Raw genomic sequence first — 19802 nt, forward strand, 5'->3', positions numbered from 1 at the left:
CTCTCCCACTTGAAGCTTTAGAGATTTGTCTTCCTTAAGACTCTGTTGTCTGACATTTCGAATGATATTTGCGAACGCAAGCCTATCACCTCACTCCTCCTCGGGCCGTCTGAGGAAAACGTCTCGGATTTAAGAGGTCTTCGCTAAGGGAGCCTTTTGTTTTGTCTCGCTGAACCCGCCAGCTCCAGACTGAAGGAAAAAAACATACGTCTGGACTTTGATGAATAATAAACGGTTGTTTGAGATAATAAAGGTGATCACGCACAGTCTCCGAGGCCACGCTTCCTTGATCGTACGCCAACCACCCCCGGAATCGACTACGGTTTCTCACCTCCTTAAAGAAGCCATAGGATTCTGGTAAATTCTTTAGCCATGTGTATTGTATGTCCCAGTGTGAACCTACATCCACATGCAGGCACAAAATGAGTCGTTAGTCAGGTGTTTTCTTTGGATCCGCGCTCGGCTACAACTGTTATCTCCGTCAGGGGTCTTTATATCCTGAAAGAATGTATGAAAATGACTGTACCTCTCTAAAATACACCATATTTTGTCTCTATTAGGAATGAAAAAAGATGAATCCAGGTAGGGTACTGCCAAAGAAAACAGCCTTCATGTGAGACCTAAAGAGTTCAACACAATATCTAGCTATTCGGAAAGTTCACCCAAAAATAAAAATTTGGTCATTTATACAACCTCATGTCATTCTGACTCTTTCATAAGCGGAACAAAAAAGAAGATATTTTGAGAAATGTCTTAGTGGTCCATACAATGGAAGTCAATGGGGGCCAGTGTTGTTTGGCTATCAGCGTTCTTCAAAATATCTTCTTTTGTGTTCCGCAGAAGAAAAAGAGTCATACAGGTTTGGAATGACATGAGGTGAGTAAATGATGAAGGGATTTTCATTTTGGCTGTAAAAATGACTCGTAGGGCTCTCGCATGCATTTGTAGTTTGATGGACACGGAGAGCGCGAAGACAGAAATGTTGGTCTGGTTGACGGACGGCTGTTTTTGTTTAGGATGTAACAGTGGGGAAGTACAGCTGCGGTGTCGGTCCGGGCCTGCCAGGGCGTTACCTGTCACAAAAGACAAACTCTCCTCACATAAACAATGAAATCAAATCCTTCCTTGGACTCACCTGCTCCTCTGTTTTTATTCCTCTGATCGAGCAGGGATAGGGAAAATCCAGCGCGGTTGAGAATCTGCCAAAGCTGTAAGCAAAAGACTGCCATCATAACCATAAACAGATCTAATCGTGCAAAATGCGAATCGCGTGGATCCGCGAGCACTCCAGGCTTGGCGATACTTCTAAGTAGCAAGACCACTCATTAAATACAGTTATATATACTATGGCACGCAGTTATGCAGAGAACATCGCAAAAATGTCAAACATGTGGGATTTGGAAGTGTTTGGCCAAGCGAAATGTTATGATACGAATTGACATTCTTTGCTTTTCACAGCATCCCTATATCAAAGGTGGATTTACAAGAACAAGATGTGGGACAGCCACGAGCGAAAGGGCTCAGGTATTTTCGGAGGTTTAAAGCCATCAAATCTGCCGCCTTCATCTCTCTGCTCTCATAACGTGAGTAATACACCCCCCCACGCTCCCTCCCTGGAGTATTACACACTGATCTATACAGATTGAAGTACAACATGTACCCTACTTAGCCAATCAATGTTATAGTCACTATGTCCTAAACTTAATTACAGTGAAATTGAATGCGGGGCCCAGAACTGCCCGAGGCGGCGGTGTAAGGATGTGCTCTGATGGTCTGCCTTTATTCATTTGATATGTATCTTCTGAAAGAAAATAAGATATAGCAGATACGTATCAAATGGTGCTGGTGATCAGACTTCATCGGGTAAGGTCATTAAAAAAGACAAAACATGCACTGAAATGAAATGAAAGTGCAACAACTAAAAGTCAAAATATTTCTTGGTGTATTTGGGTATTTTTAAAATGGATATGGGTAGTTGACAAAAAAACCGTACCATATGTCCTATGGTGTGACAGCAAAAAGTTAGAAAACAAACTGTTAATAATATTTTGTTTTATAAACTGAAAAAAGGGTTTCATTCAACCAATGAAAATATTTTAGGGTAAGGATTCACATCTAAATTTTATAACTTGAGCCAATTAAAAATATATACCTTTTCTTTATTATTTTTCATTGGCTTAAGTTATAAAATATAGACGTGAATCCTTACCCTAAAATATTTTAATTGGTTGAATGAAACCCTTTTTTCAGTGTAGCTGTAATATAAAACGGCATAAGAGAGATTTATCTTCATTTTCTGTTTTTTTCTTAATATTTGTCACACCGTAGAACACATATACGGTTTGCTTGTCAACTATCCATATACATCATTATGCCAATTGGATAAAATTATAGTGTTACTGTATTGTTGCTCTTTAATCTCTGGAGATTTGATGGCGTTCTCAGTCGTGTTTCAAGTGTCAAATCTCAGATGGTTCTCATAAAATTGCGTGGGGAAATTAAAAACAATTGTTAAAATCAATCAAGAGTATGAAAATGTACAACGGATGTTGATTGTAGAGCGAAAATAATCTGGATTTGGGTAAATGTGATGAGAAATGCATATTGAGATCTTCAATAATATTGACTTAATTGCAGACTTGACAAATCTGAGCTCGTTTTGAGACGTTGTTGTATCTCTTCTGAAACTCTGACAGAGACATTTGTGAGATTTCTGCCTCATTTCCTGAAACGCTGGAAATTTCCATTCGTTCAGCATTTGATGTCTAGGTGAAATAGCTGATATATGAAAGGTTTTTCTTATGGGATGGCATGCGTCTTCCATCCCTACAAACGCTTTCCCAGGCGTCTCTTAGTTTGACATCTCAACAACAGGATTAACAGAACAAAAACACTGAGACGAAACAAAACTTGGATGACTTTTATTCGACGCTGTCCAACACACACAGACAAGACAAATTTTCTTTCCAGTGTTTTGACTGTTGCCGTTTATAGTTCCTTTTTCAAACTGCAAACCTAAGCTCACCCAGAAAGGATGTGTTTGATGAAGGACGTGTAGTTAATGCAGCCGTTGGCGTCTTCTTGTCCGGCCATCAGACGGTCCACCTCGTCCTCTGTCATCTTCTCCCCGAGCGTTGCCAAGACGTGACGGAGCTCGGCGCCCATCACGGTCCCGTTTCCTTCTTTATCGAAGACCCTCAAACCCTCAACGAAGTCCTCGAAGGTTCCCTGGTCCTTGGCTCTGGAGATGTGCTGCAGCATGGGTAGGAAAGTCTCAAAGTCCAGGTATTTGGTGTTCATATCTTCCGCTTTGGGCTTTCCCAGGACGGTCAGGACGTCGGCGTTGGTGGGGTTGTGACCGAGGGCCCTCATCACGTCTCCACACTGGGCGTACCTGATCTTCATCTCGCCGGTCGGCGTCTCGTCAAAGAGCGTGAAGGCGTCTCTGAATTCCTCAATCTGGTCAGCGGTGAATTCCAGCGGGATGCTCTTTATGTCCAGCACGGGCTCTTTGGGGGTTTCGGGAACCGGAGCAGGGGCGGCAGCCGGGGCTGGAGCCTCTTCTTTCTTCGCCTCTGGTTTCTTAGGATCTGGTTTCTTGGGTTCAATCTTTTTCGGTGCCATAATGCTGTGTGTGAGAGCGGAGATGGTATGAGAAGTGTGTGTCGTAAGAGCAACCGTTGGGCTTTTATACTGACATGTTAAGGTGTCTGATAAAAGTTATCAGGACTGGAATAGTGGCAGGGCTATATAGGGAAGTGAACTGGAACAGACTTGAGAGCTGCTCATAGCAATGTAATGCCTCTGAGCATTAGATAAGACCAAACCTACCACTAGTTTCAATGAGATCCAATGAATGCTCTTGGAAAATAAATAACCCTACATCAGTAATAGTCTGTGAGGTTATTCTCCTTAAGAAGCTTTTTATCAATTGATGAATTATGTTTGCAGTATATCATCTTGAAAACAACAGCTTTAATGACATAATTCTATTCAACCTCCAAAAAAATAGTTGAAAAAGATAATATACTTTTTTGAAAACAACACACAGAAGTGCATTTACTGCATGATATCTGTGGGTACAGTAATCGAAATTGTACATGACAACATTGCTTTGAAATTTTACGCAAGAAAGAGTTTGCTAGTGCCACTAAACCTTGCTATATCTCGCCGGACTGGTGATAAGACAGGGTCTATTCTGAGAACGGCACATACCACTCACTCACTCACAGTGATGTAGTATTTTAAGGACACTTAACACACAAAAAGACACTTGATGTGACACTTGTAAGCATTATTTTTTGTGAAGTGTGACCAAAATTGATTGGTCTTTGAAGCAAAATATACATATTTTTCTATATACAGTACATACATTTTAAACATCCATGTCTGAAAAATGTATCATAAATTAGTTTAAAAGACACAAGCAGATATTTGCTGTTGGTTTTGAACTCACTACTTGAATAAGTAGCATTTTCAACAACTTGATGACTTTTGGCAAATGAAAGTATGCCATCTAGTGGCTGTAATGTAAAATGTAATGTAATGTTCGTTTTTCTTAATCTTAAAATAAGTGCGTTTACGTTGCGGTGTAAGTATTGTGGAGTATTTTACCTAACTTTGTTTTGGCACTTTGAGGTCTGTCAGTAAAGATAGTCTGTCAGTATTCATTGGCATCCCACAGTGTGAATGTGGCACAGCTGGACAGAAAATCCATTAATGAGAACACAGCCTCAGGGCCTGGCTTTCTTTCTGTCTCTGTCCAGCGTGTCATACTGTGAAGTTAAACAAAAACCTGAAAATGCAAATGAGTAATTCATCTGTCATTGATTCTGTTTCTAATTTTTTAGTCATCTCATGACGCAGAAGCTCAAAGGCTTTTAGTGACAATATGGATTTTAAACATTTAAATAAGATTCTTTTTGAGAATAAGTTCTCTGGGTTGAGGTGCAAAATATGAATCATATAGTTTACCCCAAACATTTTTTTTTATCATTTATTCTGACCCTTTCTTCTGTGAAACACAAATGAAGATATTGTGAGAAATGTCTCGGTGGTTTGGTGTCCATACAATTGAAGTCAATGCGGTGCAATGTTTGGATATTCTACAAAATATCTTCTTTGTGTTCAAAGTTTGTAATGACACGAGGGCTAGTAAATATGGAAAGAGAAAGTTTATTCATAAAACATTATGGAAAACGAATGTTTGGCTGGTAATAGATGTTTGCTTGAATATCGATAAGTTCCTTTAAAGCTCCTCAGTACTGCTCTGCGGAGAGAAAATAAAACTTGATTTCAGTATGACATCAAATATTATTTACCAGTCATTTTTCAAACGCAGCTCATGATGTAACTTACTGCATGTGTCAGGCTCTCTTTCACAATGGCACAGATGTCTGTGAAAATGTCGTCTTCATCTCGATCAGCATCCACCTGGCAGAGAACGTCACATTTGTGATGTCATCGTGTTTCATAGCATAAAACCGGTAGTGTTTCGCTGATCAGCATCTTACCCTCACGATAAGACCTCTCTCCTGATAGTACTTGGCTATGAGCGAGATGTTGTGTTTGAATGTATCTAGTCTCTTCTCGATCGCGTGAGTGTTGTCGTCGGGACGACCCTGTTGAGAGGCTCTTTTTTCTAAACGCTGCCGGAGTTGTTGATTGGAGCAGGCCAGCAAGATCACCAAATCTGGAGAGCCAATCTGAAAGACAAACGTTTAATGTGTCTGAAGTGTTTGTGTACTGGGCTATTTACATTTATCCATTTGGCAGATGTTTTTATCCAAAGCAACTTTACGTTTGATCAGTATGCATATTATTTTGTGAGGTGGTTCATTTGTGTGAATTTGTTCGAAGTGAATCGTACAAAACAATATGATTATTATAAAAACGCAATAATGAAGCCCAACCCATAAACTTAACATCACTGGCACATATTAAGCAGATTAGCCACTTTGTCAAACAGTTGCGAATTACCATAAAATTTTGATGGTTTTCCATCATAGATATGAACCCATGCCCTCTGCACTGATAACACAACATACCAATTGAGCTACAGGAACAGATTATACACAGGTGACCTACAGAATCTCTCAAATTCACAAGGAAGTTTTTATGAGCGAGTCCCTTGATCTAAGGACCTAGTCTAAGACAATAAGTCAAAGGGCAAAATCGAAACAATACGAATATCTTGCCTGCTCCTCGAAGGTGAACGCCTGTGATATCTCTCTGGGAAATCCATCCACAATGAATCCTTTGGCATCTTGCTTCTTGATAAACTGATGTTTCAGCTCCTCAATAGTCGTCTCCTAAAAAAAAAAAGTTGTAAACAGGGTTATTATTGTAACTAAAAATAAATCTATTAAAACATTTGTGTTATTTACAACCAGATAAAATATAGGCCTAACAGTGTTTGAAAAACTAAATGGAAATGAGAAATGATGCCTCAGCAATAAACAGTTATTAACTGGAAATAAATGAAAACTTAACTTAAACTGAAATAAAAGAAATGAAAATGAATACAATGGATAAACACTAAAAAAGCTCAAGCTAATTCAGCAGCATATGAATAAAACTTAAAAGACACAAACCTGAGGTGCCAGTTCTCCATTGGCAATAATCTGAGCAATTAGTTCCCATTTGCGATCGCTGGGGGCGTGATGCAACAACTGGTTCCTTAAAATTTCCCCTACCGACACGTGCTGGAAATCATAGTGATGTGCAATTTTAGCCGTCTGAGTTCCCTTGCCGCTGCCTGGCCCCCCTAGGAATATGAAATAAATCCCATTTTACACCACAGACAAAGCATAATGAAAATGCTAATGTCAAATTAATTCAAGTCAAGGCTGCTGAATTTCATTTCATCCAGCTGAAAAAGAATATCGGCATTAAAGAAAAGAATAAATGAATGAAACTGTATTTTCGACTGCTGAAGCAGTTTTAAAGAAACCGCTGAGAGCGGTGACCACTCACCTATGATGAATATGATGTGCGGTCGTGGTTTGGACGGGTCAAAGACGTCATACTCTTGTATGAGCCCGGAGGATTCTGTCATGTCCGAGTCGCTTTCTATTGAGAACTGCGCTTGAATTGGTGGCAGCCTGTCATATCGCCGGTAAGGGCCAGGCCCAGTGCCACCATCTAATGAAATAAAAAAATGACATTTCATTGTTTCTATATGACCCCAGACGGCCTTTTTCTTTCATTTAAATAATGTCATATCATATAATTCATAACTCTCTGTGTGGTTCGGCTTTTTTATTGAGACATTTGGCTAATTTTCAAACACCTGAGCCATCTTGAACTTTCTTTAATTTCCTCGCAATGCTCGTTTTTACAGACGTCTTTCAGATTTACCTTTACCCTCTAACTCCTGGCTTTTAATTTGGTAGCCGCCAACAAAACACAAACATTTATCAAATTAAGTTTTGAAGCTTGCGAAAAACATTAAATAGCAACATTGTAGTATCTGTGCTTACATTAAATTGATCTCAACTGCAGATGTGTCACTTTATGTAGCCATCGATGCATTTTATTTCTAAAACAGAGTAAATTGAAAGTAAATGGACTAAATTACCCAGTTTGCAGGGGGGGGGTTTGCCCTGCGCTGGGGAAATCGGTGGGAGTGGTTTCCGATCCGGCGTGATGAAAGTGTCCCAGGCGATGTGCTCGGGACCCCCCAGGTCTCGTGTTTTTTGCAGGCAACTGTCCAAGAACGCCAAAGGGTCTTCGGGTCTGTGGTACATCAGCCCTGTTAACATGCTCTGGAATGACAAATTTGTTTTTAAAATTGCATATTATTGACATTATGAGTAAATTCAAGATATTCAGGAAGACTTTAAGCTGAAATTCTAGAGCACCTCTATTAGCAGTGTTGGGTAAGTTACTCTAAAAAAGTAATTAATGACTAGTTACTAATTACATATTCAATAGTGTAATTAGATTACTGTACAAATTACGCTCTCCAAAAAGTATTTAGTTACTTATTACTAATTACTTTCTATATCCTATATCAACCTTGATTAGTTAAGTGATTCAAGGATAGACATGAAACGGCTCTTTTAATTCATTCAAATAAATAATATTAAACTACATAAAGTAGTATTATTAACTGACCAAAGTATTATAAATGTGAGAATTATACATTAAAGCAAGGATTTTAAAGTTAGACTTTGAATTTTGATGCCAATTCCACTATTGCACACACATATATATTACACAAAGTATTTAGTTTAATTACATCAAAAGTAACTGTAATTAAATTACAGAAAAATAAGAGTAATCCCATACTTTACTTTTTCAAGGGAAAAGTAATTAAATTACAGTAACTAATTACTTAGTAACTAGTTACACCCAACACTGTCTATTAGGTTATGTAAACTGCTTTATCGTATATATAGTTTTGTTGGGAATGACTGATTTTTGTGGATATCTATACTGCGAAATATAAATGCGATATTTTCCATATATTGGAAACTGGTGCTAATATATATTTTTCAATATACAGCAATATATGCATTGACAATATATGGCTATATATTAAACGTACAAATATATTTAGAAACAAAGACCAAAATTAATCTAATATTAATCACATTTGATATGTTATTGAGTATTGCACATAGATGTTTCCATATAAATGTGAATGTACACATACTGCACAGTATTTAGACACATTCACGGAATAAGTTAACGCGGATTTCGAGTTCCCGGCATGCTTTGGTTCTGACTTTTAATGGGGAGTACAAATGTTTAAATTTAAGTATTATTTCATGTCTTTTTGCTGAATACTAATATAGAGGGGGAGATCTGTTAGTGTTTAATGTTGTATTACTTTGAAATTTAGAAGGGTTTCTAGTATGTGTACATTTGTGGGCTTACCATGGTGCTGAAGAGTAGAGCATGTGTTTAGGATAGCGATTGGCCAAACACCATTAAGATAACAGTTACTTTATTTAAGAAGTAACGGCTGTGCGCTTTTCAGTGCAGTGATTGTCTGTTCACAAAGTGCTTTAGTATGAGCAGGTGTGCTTCTGCTATTGTAAATTAGCTATGTTTTAAAATATGAAACATGTATATTGTAAATAGTTGTTAAACATAAGAAATCTATATTTCCATATATGTGTGTGTATATACAGGATGGCATGAGTAAATATATTATGTTCAATATATTTTTACACATACAGTACCATATCTTATCACATATACATATATTATAAAGTGTATTACTGAATATAAGAATACATATATTGTGACATATAAGTAAATATATTGTCACATATTTTTCAATATATGAAAAGTGGCAATTCCTTATGTATTATTCAATATATTGTAATATATTCTTCTGTGTATTTTCTAATATACCATTATGTCATTGAATATATTTTGAATTCATATATTAGCAAATATGCTTTCTTTCCGTAAGATGTTCCGTAATGTTGTATTGTATCAATACTTCAATGTAGACTCTTCTATTTGCCGTTTGACAAAACATAATATTTTATTCATTCATTTGTTCATCACTAGACGAGAACTCCGATTTCTAGATGATAAGGCGATGCGAGAGCGAGAAATGAATTCATTCTCTGAATGAGTACAGTTCTCTCTGTGTTGGGGATTAATAATTGCAAATTGTTATTTTATTCTTCCCACACGTGTCAGCAGTTGAACAATAAGAGCTTTGGTCAGAGGAAGAGCGAATGGAAAATCCAAGCCCGTAAACAGCTGTTCTTTTTTCTTTTGATGCAAATAAAACTGCTTGAGAATTTACATGTCAATCCTCAGGGGTATCAAACAGGACACATCCAGCTGCTGAATGCGGGATAAAGGAACAGGTTTTTAAACAGAAACAAAACAAACGGCCGGTTTTGCATGTAGTATCACAACAGACAGCAATGTTTTTAAGAGAGTTTCAATTGAAAGAAAAACTGCTGAGTGGACATCAAGTTTATGTTGTTGTGTTACATGCAGTCACAGAATGTGTAGATATCATGAAGTTTAACCTGAGAGTTTGCATTCCTGCATTATCGGCACGTTCTGCGCATGCTTGAATTTGTCTGTGCATGTTTGTCTGCTTTCCTTTGCTTTCCATTGGCCAGATTTCTTATGATGAGTCACATAAAGTAAATCTAAAGTGCATAGCTTGTTGCCTTGGTGACATGTTCGTCATGTGTTGAGACATGTTTACAACCTTCACCCTGCCTGAGCAGATGTGTTTTGACCTAAAACACCGTGCTTCCTTTAAAACAGAAGATCGCGCATGCGGCATTTTTTGCATGCAACTACATGTCTCCCACACAAGCAGAAGCACTTGTTGAAGCCGTCTGATGAGAATCTTCCCTCCTGCGGACGCGCTCGAGACTTGCTGCTTTGCAATTACAGCAGCCTGCTTCAGAATCACCATAGAGACGCGTTCAAGTGTCTAATTCGGCGTGTAATTGTGCGAGGCAAACGGACACACACTTTCTGATTAATTCATGTTATCAGACCTCATCAGATTTAAAGCTCCAGTGAGGTTTCCCCTAACATTTGTTGATGATAGATGATAGCAGATATGCAAGAGGAAACATTTATATCGATCCATAAATTAAAACTTAGACAAGCTGAAGAATCAAAATGACATTTTCTAAAAGTGTATACCTGCATGCTCAGACCTTGAAATCAGAGGGAACATAGACATTTTGTACATTTCCAAATGTGTTTTGCTCTGTTTTGTTGATGTGTACGAGAAATAGCTGTAAGACTTACCTCAAACAGGTGAGGGATCTGTCGCTTGGAAAGGTATTCCTTGGCGTCGTTTGTGTTCATGCTGTTGAGCGTGTCGGATATCCAGAGCAGCGGAGCTGAAGCTGTATGTGTGCGCTCATCTGTTGCGCTTCAGCCTCTGAACAGCTGCTCTGACTCTCGCATTAGTTTTTTTCGCCGCTGCGCTTTGCTGCCAATGACCTCCAGGTGATGCTTCTATATTCAACAGCAGTTTAAGTCGAGCTCATGAATACAGCGCACAAAGTGACCCTCAGCATTGTGAGTAATCCTCTGATCCATGTGATTCCCAACCGGGAGTGCAATAGGTTACTTGGGGTACTTGTAGATATTTCCTAAAAGATAAATGACTGCTATAGAGTACAATATTAGGGCTGTAAAAATGAATATAATTATTATAATAATAAAAAATGTAGGGCTGCACAATGATTTGTTGCAACTAATCGTTTGCAGAATAAAGGTTTTTGTTTAGGCCTACATAATATATGTGGGTGTACTGTATAAATGCACACACATGCATGTATAATTTGAAAAACAGTATATATATATATATATATATATATATATTATATAAAAATCTATATACACATGTAAATATTTCTTAAGTATATACAGTATGCACGTGTGTGTGTGTGTTTATATATAAATAGTTATTAAACACAGAACACCCACATATATTATGTAAACGAAGACTTTTATTCTGCAAATGATTAGTTGCAGCTAATCGTTGTGCAGCCCTAAAAATGATATGTTATAATGTATTATATAAACATAAAAAAATCAAAAATATGACATTATTAAATAGGACATAAAAACACATAGTTGTGTTTAAGTAAGGGATAATGTACAGGCAGCCGGTTGTTATCGCAGATATTATCACTCGCTTATTACACGGCTAATTGCCACATGAGAAAAAAACTGGACATGAAATGTGAATTTGAATTTTATTAGCTCATTTTAACCAAATGCAGACCTTCCATGAGAAAAAGCTGTTTCGGTTTTAAGGTATACGAAACGACGTTCAAATGTCACAAAACAGGCAATTTGGTTTAATCATTTGTAAATATAATGTCATGTATGTTATTGAAATACATATTTATATTACGTTTGTCAAAAAAACCCGTCAAAATGATTTGCTGCATCCGGGTTACCGTGTTATATTAGTTTTGAGAGGTTGTTATCTGGGAATAAGGAACCAGCAAATGTTGCGACTGGCCAATCAGAATCAAGCATTCCAACGAGCCGTGTAATAAAAAGATATAATAAACCATACAATTAAACGTTTGTGTTACTTTTTTATCAAACAAAAATTATGATCCTTTCATGATTTACGTGATCATTCATGTATGACTTTCTTTCTCTGCAGAACACAAAAGAAGATATTTTGAAGAATGTTGGGAACCAAACAACACTGAACCCCACTGACTTCCATTGTATGGACACAAAACTGTCCATTGTATGGACATTTCTTTTTTTGTGTGTGTTCTACAGAAGAAAGAGTCAAGAAAGTATTCATTATTCAACATGAATAATGAATAAAGGATGGAAGAATTATCATTATTGGGTGAACTGTCCCTTTAAAGGATGTCTTTACTCATTTCCATCCACAGTAATGCATTGCTCATCTTGTTTTTGTCTCTTCAAAATGTCACTCAACAAATTGGGACTTTTTAATCCAATATGTTGATTGCTTTTAGTTTAATTTAAGTGAATTACTGTGTAATTCTGTCAATTTTAATAATTTTAATAACATAAAACACATTCAAGAATGGCTGTTGCCGGAGCTTTATTGAGCCTTATTTATAGGGCTGTGGGTAGACAGATTTTCAAAGAGTAAAAAGCTTTTGTGGGCCTATACTGTACTGAAAACCTCCTAATTTAAACAAATTATAGCCAAATACTATGATCACACCAGTTACTACAATAGTACACAAAATAAGAACGAAACAATTAAACTGTGCCACATTCATTTAAAAAGAACTTACAGTAAACAACAATTACAGTAACTATGGAATTTGGGTTCATTTAAAATTTTCATCAGTTTTTAGAGCTGCATGATTAATCGCACATTAATCACAATAATCATTTCTGCCTGCCATGATTAATTAGGCATAATCATCACATTATTAATGTTAATAGCAAACCCACAATGTCATCAACATGATAAGGTCAGACATTTTTCATTTTTGTGGAGGAGTGACACTGCATACATGTATAAAGTGTAATAAATATAAAAATACTTTTAAAACTGACAGAATAATCGAGGTCATAAATCGTGATTATAAATCGTGATTAATATGAATAATAATTGCGATGATCATTTTACCCATTATCATGCAGCCCTGATACTTTTGCTATTAAAAAGACAACACGGACACCATACTAAAACATCATGTTTATTTCAAAACGGCATGTTAACAGTGCACCTATGTTCTTTTTACAGACAAACTATCCAAATTTTAGATCTCATCTTGGTCTAGTATTTAGTTGTCATATTATTTATTACGGCAGAATTAGACCACCGACTGATCCCAAGCATGGAAATCCATCGTCATGCCGAATGCAATTTCACCCATCTGCTGAGAATCACTAACTTCATATTCAGCATCTGCTGAGAAATACTTTCCACTCGAGCTAAACGCACACGCACCTGCTCGTGAATTATGCGCAACGGTTATTTGTCACGTCGATCTACACTGTTTTGTGTGAGAGCGGTTAGTAACTTTACCCTTCATAAGTATGTTAATCGTCGCTTTCCACGGTGTTGTTTTACTTCTGCACAAACATGATGGAACAATGTCTGGAGCACAAACACTTTCGGACACTTCTGTGAGGTTTAGGCTCACATCTGGCACAGCAAAATACGAATCAAATCACTTTGTAATAATTCTACTACTGTCCTACGTTATTCGCCTAAACCAAGCCTCTGAAGATCACGCGAAACGCACATCCAAGAGGGTCTTAGTGTTGCGTGGCGATGTCAACACAAAATGTCTCTAACTTGATCCTTCAGAGGTTTTGGACTTATGATTCGAGTCTGTCTCTTCTTTTTCGTCAGGATAAAAAGATACCCGCTGTTCATCCATCCGTTTGGATTGCACTTTCTGGATTAGGCTGAAGAAGTCTTCATCTGGGTCGTCTGGTGCAGGCAGTAAAGAGCATCTCTGGTCATTGATTCTGGAGGACTGAAGGGGAGGAGAGAGGTGATACATTCCCAACAATCTTCCCTTAAACCAACGATGATCCGATATAAGAAACAAATGTACATCAACAGGAATGAAACCGTTAACCTGAGACATTACCTGGTATTTTATGAGCATGTTGAAAAACTCGTCACTAGGTTGCCGTGGACTGCACGCCTCGCACAAGTGTCCCACGTTGTTTTGCGCTATCCTGATGCCCAGCCGATCGCCTATACTGGCTCTCTGGTCGTCCAGTCTGCGGCTCTGCGAGCTGGCTATCAGGTCAAAGAACTCCTCTGTCTGGCTGAGAGAGATGAGAGAGGAAGCTCCAGACAGTAGAGGGGACTGAGGCATGGAGCACTGGGGCCCAGTCGAGGCCTCTTCGGCCGGGTCATTGGGTTGTTGAGGGTGCCGGCGGCTCCGGTTCTCCATGCCGCTTCTTTGGGGGTCTTGGAAGGGCAGAACTCATTAGAGGTGACTGGGCCTTACCTTTAAGAGAGCAGAAAACAGAGCCTATAAAACATTCAGACTTCTTGAGCGCATAGTCCTTGGTAAACATTCATCAGCAAGTTAGAATCTAGACGAACAAAGATCGGATGCAAACGGGATGTAAAGTTTAGATCAAAGCGAATAATCATTTCAGTGGGATTCTCAGTTCTCAGGAAAATGTTTCCAATATTCTCATATGAAGGATAACAGTATATTGAGATAATGCAGTAAATGTTTGATAATTCGTAATAATAATTCGATTTGTTTATTAGGTAGAAAAACGCTGGCATCTTAAATCTAAAAAAGTTTGCTCGCTCGCACATGACGTGGATTTAAGATGATGACTTGCATATGTACAAGTTGTAGTAAAAAAGGTAAGAAATTTTCGAAAATGATTAAAAATGAGTAACATCACGTGCAATCGTTTACTTTCATAAAACGAAATTATTAATATTCTAAATTCTAGTAAAAAAAACTGAGACACATTTCAGACATGACGAAGTTGTAAAATGACTTACAGTTTTATCCTTTCCAAAAAAGAAAATCCCAATAAACTTGACAAAGCGCCGTCTACGGGGACTTCATCTGAGATCAGCCACAACCTCTGTCACTAAATGGTTTTCACGCCAGACATCACAAACACATCTTTCTGTCCCAAGATTGAGATGTATGTGTTTCTGAACAATGCTGTCCAGCTCGCAAATCTCCTCTGACACAAAAACAAACAAACGAACACAAGGAAAAAATGCATTTATTCCAGCAAAGATGTGAATGACTTCCCAATATTCCACACCCAGCTTTCCTGTGTGCAGGGCTGTCTGTTTTCGAGGGAGAGAGAGAGAGAGAGAGAGAGAGAAAGGGGAAGTGAGGGGGGAGAGAGAGAGAAATGGGGCGCAGTTGCCCCTCTCCGCTTACATCATGGTTGCTATAGGAACTGGAAATCGGCTTCCAAATCTCGCTCCTGTTGTTCACTCGCACACAGGGATACATACAGCAACAAACACATACACACACTGTCTGGCACACAAACGCACACACACATTGGCTTGCATTCCTGCATTGTTGAGTTCCATTCATCGCCTCCTGGGGGATCAGTTGCCTCTCTCTCTCCTCACAGTCAGGAAAACTGGAGCACAGTTACACCAGGATACAGTGGCCAAGATTCCTGATATATCTGTCATTTTCACCTCTTTGTTGCCAGCGACGCCAAGCCACCGTTCGCAGAGCGTAAGGAGGGGAGGGGGTTGCTTGGAAGCTACCACACCGAGGAGGCGATAACCAATGATTGTGGGTTAAACCAAAGCAACGTACTGTGGCCCGAGGCCCTTTGGCGGAGATGAATGGATGAATGCCACTCCATTTAGAATTCCCCGGGGGGAATAGAGCAGTCTTTCTTGGGATTTCCTCCAGTTCAGCTCCATGTGCCAGCCAGCAGGCAGCTGCTAGGGCAAGACTCTCGCTCTATGGCTCTTAGCACATTATATGTGCATGCAGTACACATCACTGCGACAGCGGGAACAGACAGGGCATTGACAGAGGAAAGATGTGGTTCTGCAGTCGCATGATTGTTTCAATTGAGACAAAGCAAGCTTCGGGACAGTATATACATAGTACATATACTGTAAATACAGATGCGGAAAAAAGAAAGCGACCACTCCAAATGTTCATTTAATCAGCATTTCTAGATGCGCTGTTGCCATTCCAGTTCAGTGTCTGTATTTCAACAAAATCAAACCTCAGGAGTGACAAAGTCATCCAACAGCAACGTGAAAGACTGACAGCATGATAAGCTGCCATAAAAATCAAGGTCGTCACATAGAACAAAAACTTTTCCTAAATACATGTAGAAATATGACTGTTGGGCTTAAAAGTGAATCTGAACTTGTTTACTTTGCAGTGTTTGAGGTCTGAAAAAATACAGAGCATTTTTTCTGTTATTTTCCCCTGTTTCTCCTGTTTTCATTTTCTGCAAATAAATGCAAATAGAAACAAGATTTTGATTTCAAATTTGGGAGCAATATTTTTAGTACACAGATTAAAACAAAATTATAATTTTACCTAAACACTTATACAGGTAAGTAGATTTTGAAATGGTTTCTTATTTTCCCCATGGCTGTATATGATAATGTGCATTTTTGCGAATCAGCTTTACAGTAATTACGTATTTGTGCAGACTGCAAAAATGATTTGTTATTTTAACTAAAAAAATTAAGTTACCCGGCTGCCTTAAAATTTTTTGGTTAATTCAACTTATAAATATTAGTTAGCACAACAAATTTGCATCAAATTCACGTTATAACTAATGTTTTTATGTTGAATTCACTGAAAAAGGCAGCCAGGTAACTATTTTTTTTAAGTTGAAACAACAAATACATTTTTATACCAGAAAAAATCAAGGTATATTGAACACCTTGATTTTTGTAGATACATAAGGACAAACGGGGAATTATGAAATGCATCACATTTTTTTTCATAAGAAATACCTTGGCAATACTAACTGTAAAAAATAATTGTCTGTAGTTTGTATGCTGCATATACACACATGTATATGTTAATGTTAATCTTACAATGATCAATGACTTTCTGGGAGGTAAAGTAAATGAGATCTGGGCAGTAGAATTTTGGATGCATTAAAGGAATTGTTCACCCAAAAATGAAAATTCTTTCATCATTTACTCACCTTCTGTCATTCCAAACCCGTATGACTTTCTTTCTTCTGCAGAACACACAAAAAAGATATTTTAAAGAACGTTGGGGACCAAACAACATTAGCCCCCATTCATTTCCACACAAAACCACTGAGACATTTCTCAAAATATCTTCTTTTGTGTTGCAAAGAGTCGCATACAGGTTTTGAAACACGTTTTTCAACCTGATGTTCAGCACGAGCCAAGGGAACATAAATGTCTCCTGTATCCTGTGGCTAAGCCCTCATAAAATATATATTTCTGCAATCTCAGGTCCCTATTAAGACAACAAGGTCTTTAGCCGCACCACTGGAGTGAGAGCAAACATCACCCATCTGTGTAAATGCACAGCCAGAAGCTTTTCAACCCTCCATTAGGTAAGTGCTCTGTCAAAGAGGAAAATCCATCAGCTTTTGTTCACTAAGGCATTGAGCCGTACCTGTCAGTTACAGTAGGCATTCACTCCCCATTCTGCATTGCAGACTGACACAAAAGCATCATGTGCGAATACAAACTTACCTGTTTGCACAGAGACAATATACTGTATGTGTTCATCATGCAGAATGCATTTTAAAAAGTGTCATTTAGAGAGCATGTTCAATATACCTTGATTTTTTTTACTGATATTAAACACTTCTGACTGCTGAAGACCACCAGTAGGACTGCAAGCAGGACCCCCTCACCAGTGCACCTGGGTTCCTGTTAATCATATGACCTTTATTATCACTGTACATAAACCAAAAACATATTACACAGTTCATGCTCCTAGACTTTCTAGAATCACAATATATTTCATCTTTGTTTTATTGTGTTCCATACTGTATATTTGTCTTGGTGCCCTGCGATGCATTGTCCTTCTTTCCAGGGTGTAGCCTGTCTGTGGCCTGATGCTGGGATAAGCTCCGGCCCTTCCACGACCCCGCAGAGGATAATAGTTAGAAAAAATATACAACTGCAAGCCTAGTTTTCCTGTTTCAAATTTGGACTGTTTTGCGTAATTGTCATGGTTTTAGGACGTGTTTGGTATACAATTATTTGTTCATGTGGTTACCTCTCTATCCAACATTATAAATGTATATATAGTTACAATTCAAAAGTTCCATTATTTGTCATTGTAATATTTATCGATTAAATAAACGAATACATATACTGTAAAACTTTGCTGTAGTTTTTGCAGTGACTTAATGTAGATTTAATTACTACTTAATATACTTTCCAATTAGTACTGTTTTCAATTACTTTAATCAAAATTAAAACACTTTGACTTTTGAGATTAAGAATGAGCATGAAGAGACGTTTAGCACAGCAACATTGCAAAAAAAGACATTCTTCCTAAGCATTTTTCTCCTGTTTTCTGTAAAAATATTTAAAACTTCTTAAATTACGATACATTTACAGAAGATATTTAGTTTCGTTTTATGAAAGAAAAGTATATAAACTAGGTAAGTGTATGCTTAATTATTTAATTGTACATTAAATCTACAGTAAATTACTGGCAAACCTGCTGCGAAATTACAGTTTTACAGTGTACATTTTAACAAACTTTTACATTTAAAGACTATAATAATTCTATTGATTAAATGTACACAGCCAGGCAAAAGTTTACTAGTGTAGATGTGACTATGTTTCTCATAATCTTGTCAGGATTTTCGTCTGTTATTGATTCTTATGACGAGAGTATTTTGTTTATCATATTTCGATAAATGAATTTTGCAACCTGATCTCTGTACACTTTTTGCAGCGCCATGTTCGAAATAGTTATTAGAAAGATTACAGCAGGTGTCCATTGTATTTGATTTGTTGTGTAGTTTGTTTACATGACCATATTTTTCCAATATTTTGCATTATTGGTTCCATGTGAATCATGTGATTAATAATCATAATAATGTATTTATGATTTGCTTTTTTCAGAGACACGTGCATGCCAAATCAATCCAGGACAAACATGGAGGTGCCATGTTCTTTGTGTGACCCGTTGCAGGTGAATGTTTGACTTTCATAAATGAATTAACATTTACATCGTCGGGAAATTTTGAAATAAGGTGTATATTTTCAGCATCAGCATCATATTTCCTCTTGGATTCTTCATGTGGAACTCAACCAAATAAATCTGTGCAAAAGTCATTCAGCAATCAGCATTTATCAAACCAATCCAAAATGATTGCACCAGAGACACTTCTACCCATAACTCATTTCCAAAGGTTTCCACAAGATGACACTCTTTCTCCAGAATTAGATTCAACATCTAGTGCACGGCTTTTGAAGAATAGGTCACCCAAAGCCTCAATGAGTCTCCCAATGAACATCCAACGACAGAAACTAAAGAGAATGACTCCGAGTCCAACAACTGGGGGAAAATCCTGGACATCTTACTAGAAAAGTTTGCAGGTTGACAAGCAAAGGTTATGGTAATGTTGCTGAGCATTATAGGATATGTATATAAAATGCAAGATGAACATAAAGCAAACATGGTTTGTGCAAGGCTGTGTAAAATGAAGTTACCCTGTAATTTCTTGTAAAATTTGGTTTGGGAGCTCCGGCTACAGGTGAAGTAGTCAGATTGTGTGTACAGAAACCCGCCGTAAGCTCTGTTTCACCTACTATCTGCCACCAAAGATCTGCTCTCTGAGGTAAGACTCTTATGAAACATGTAAAAACAATTTAATGTAACGCTCCCGAC

At 37.7% G+C, this 19802-nt stretch overlaps 3 protein-coding genes and 1 long non-coding RNA gene across 4 annotated transcripts; 1 reads left to right on the forward strand and 3 right to left on the reverse strand.

Annotated features, from left to right (window-relative positions):
- The first annotated feature begins 1491 nt into the window (after positions 1-1491).
- On the forward strand, positions 1492-19120 carry LOC130548916 (uncharacterized). The gene is made up of 3 exons (XR_008962101.1): positions 1492-1583; positions 17396-17499; positions 19034-19120. It is a non-coding gene; the product is annotated as an uncharacterized LOC130548916 (long non-coding RNA).
- Positions 2915-4730, reverse strand: cmlc1 (cardiac myosin light chain-1). The gene is made up of 2 exons (XM_057325952.1): positions 4615-4730; positions 2915-3628 (listed from the first exon to the last, which is right to left on the reverse strand). The coding sequence occupies exon 2, from the start codon at positions 3622-3624 to the stop codon at positions 3022-3024; it is 603 nt and encodes a 200-aa protein (XP_057181935.1). The 5' UTR covers positions 3625-3628; positions 4615-4730; the 3' UTR covers positions 2915-3021.
- ak5l (adenylate kinase 5, like) lies at positions 5155-10884 on the reverse strand. The gene is made up of 8 exons (XM_057325941.1): positions 10750-10884; positions 7580-7766; positions 6976-7143; positions 6594-6766; positions 6198-6311; positions 5514-5705; positions 5359-5433; positions 5155-5269 (listed from the first exon to the last, which is right to left on the reverse strand). The coding sequence occupies exons 1-8, from the start codon at positions 10807-10809 to the stop codon at positions 5249-5251; spliced, it is 990 nt and encodes a 329-aa protein (XP_057181924.1). The 5' UTR covers positions 10810-10884; the 3' UTR covers positions 5155-5248.
- Positions 12943-15637, reverse strand: gpsm1a (G protein signaling modulator 1a). The gene is made up of 3 exons (XM_057325964.1): positions 14954-15637; positions 14067-14435; positions 12943-13949 (listed from the first exon to the last, which is right to left on the reverse strand). The coding sequence occupies exons 2-3, from the start codon at positions 14376-14378 to the stop codon at positions 13761-13763; spliced, it is 501 nt and encodes a 166-aa protein (XP_057181947.1). The 5' UTR covers positions 14379-14435; positions 14954-15637; the 3' UTR covers positions 12943-13760.
- Positions 19121-19802: the final 682 nt, after the last annotated feature.

The sequence above is a fragment of the Triplophysa rosa genome, linkage group LG2, assembly GCF_024868665.1.
Source record: "Triplophysa rosa linkage group LG2, Trosa_1v2, whole genome shotgun sequence".
Classification (NCBI taxonomy): Eukaryota; Metazoa; Chordata; class Actinopteri; order Cypriniformes; family Nemacheilidae; genus Triplophysa; species Triplophysa rosa.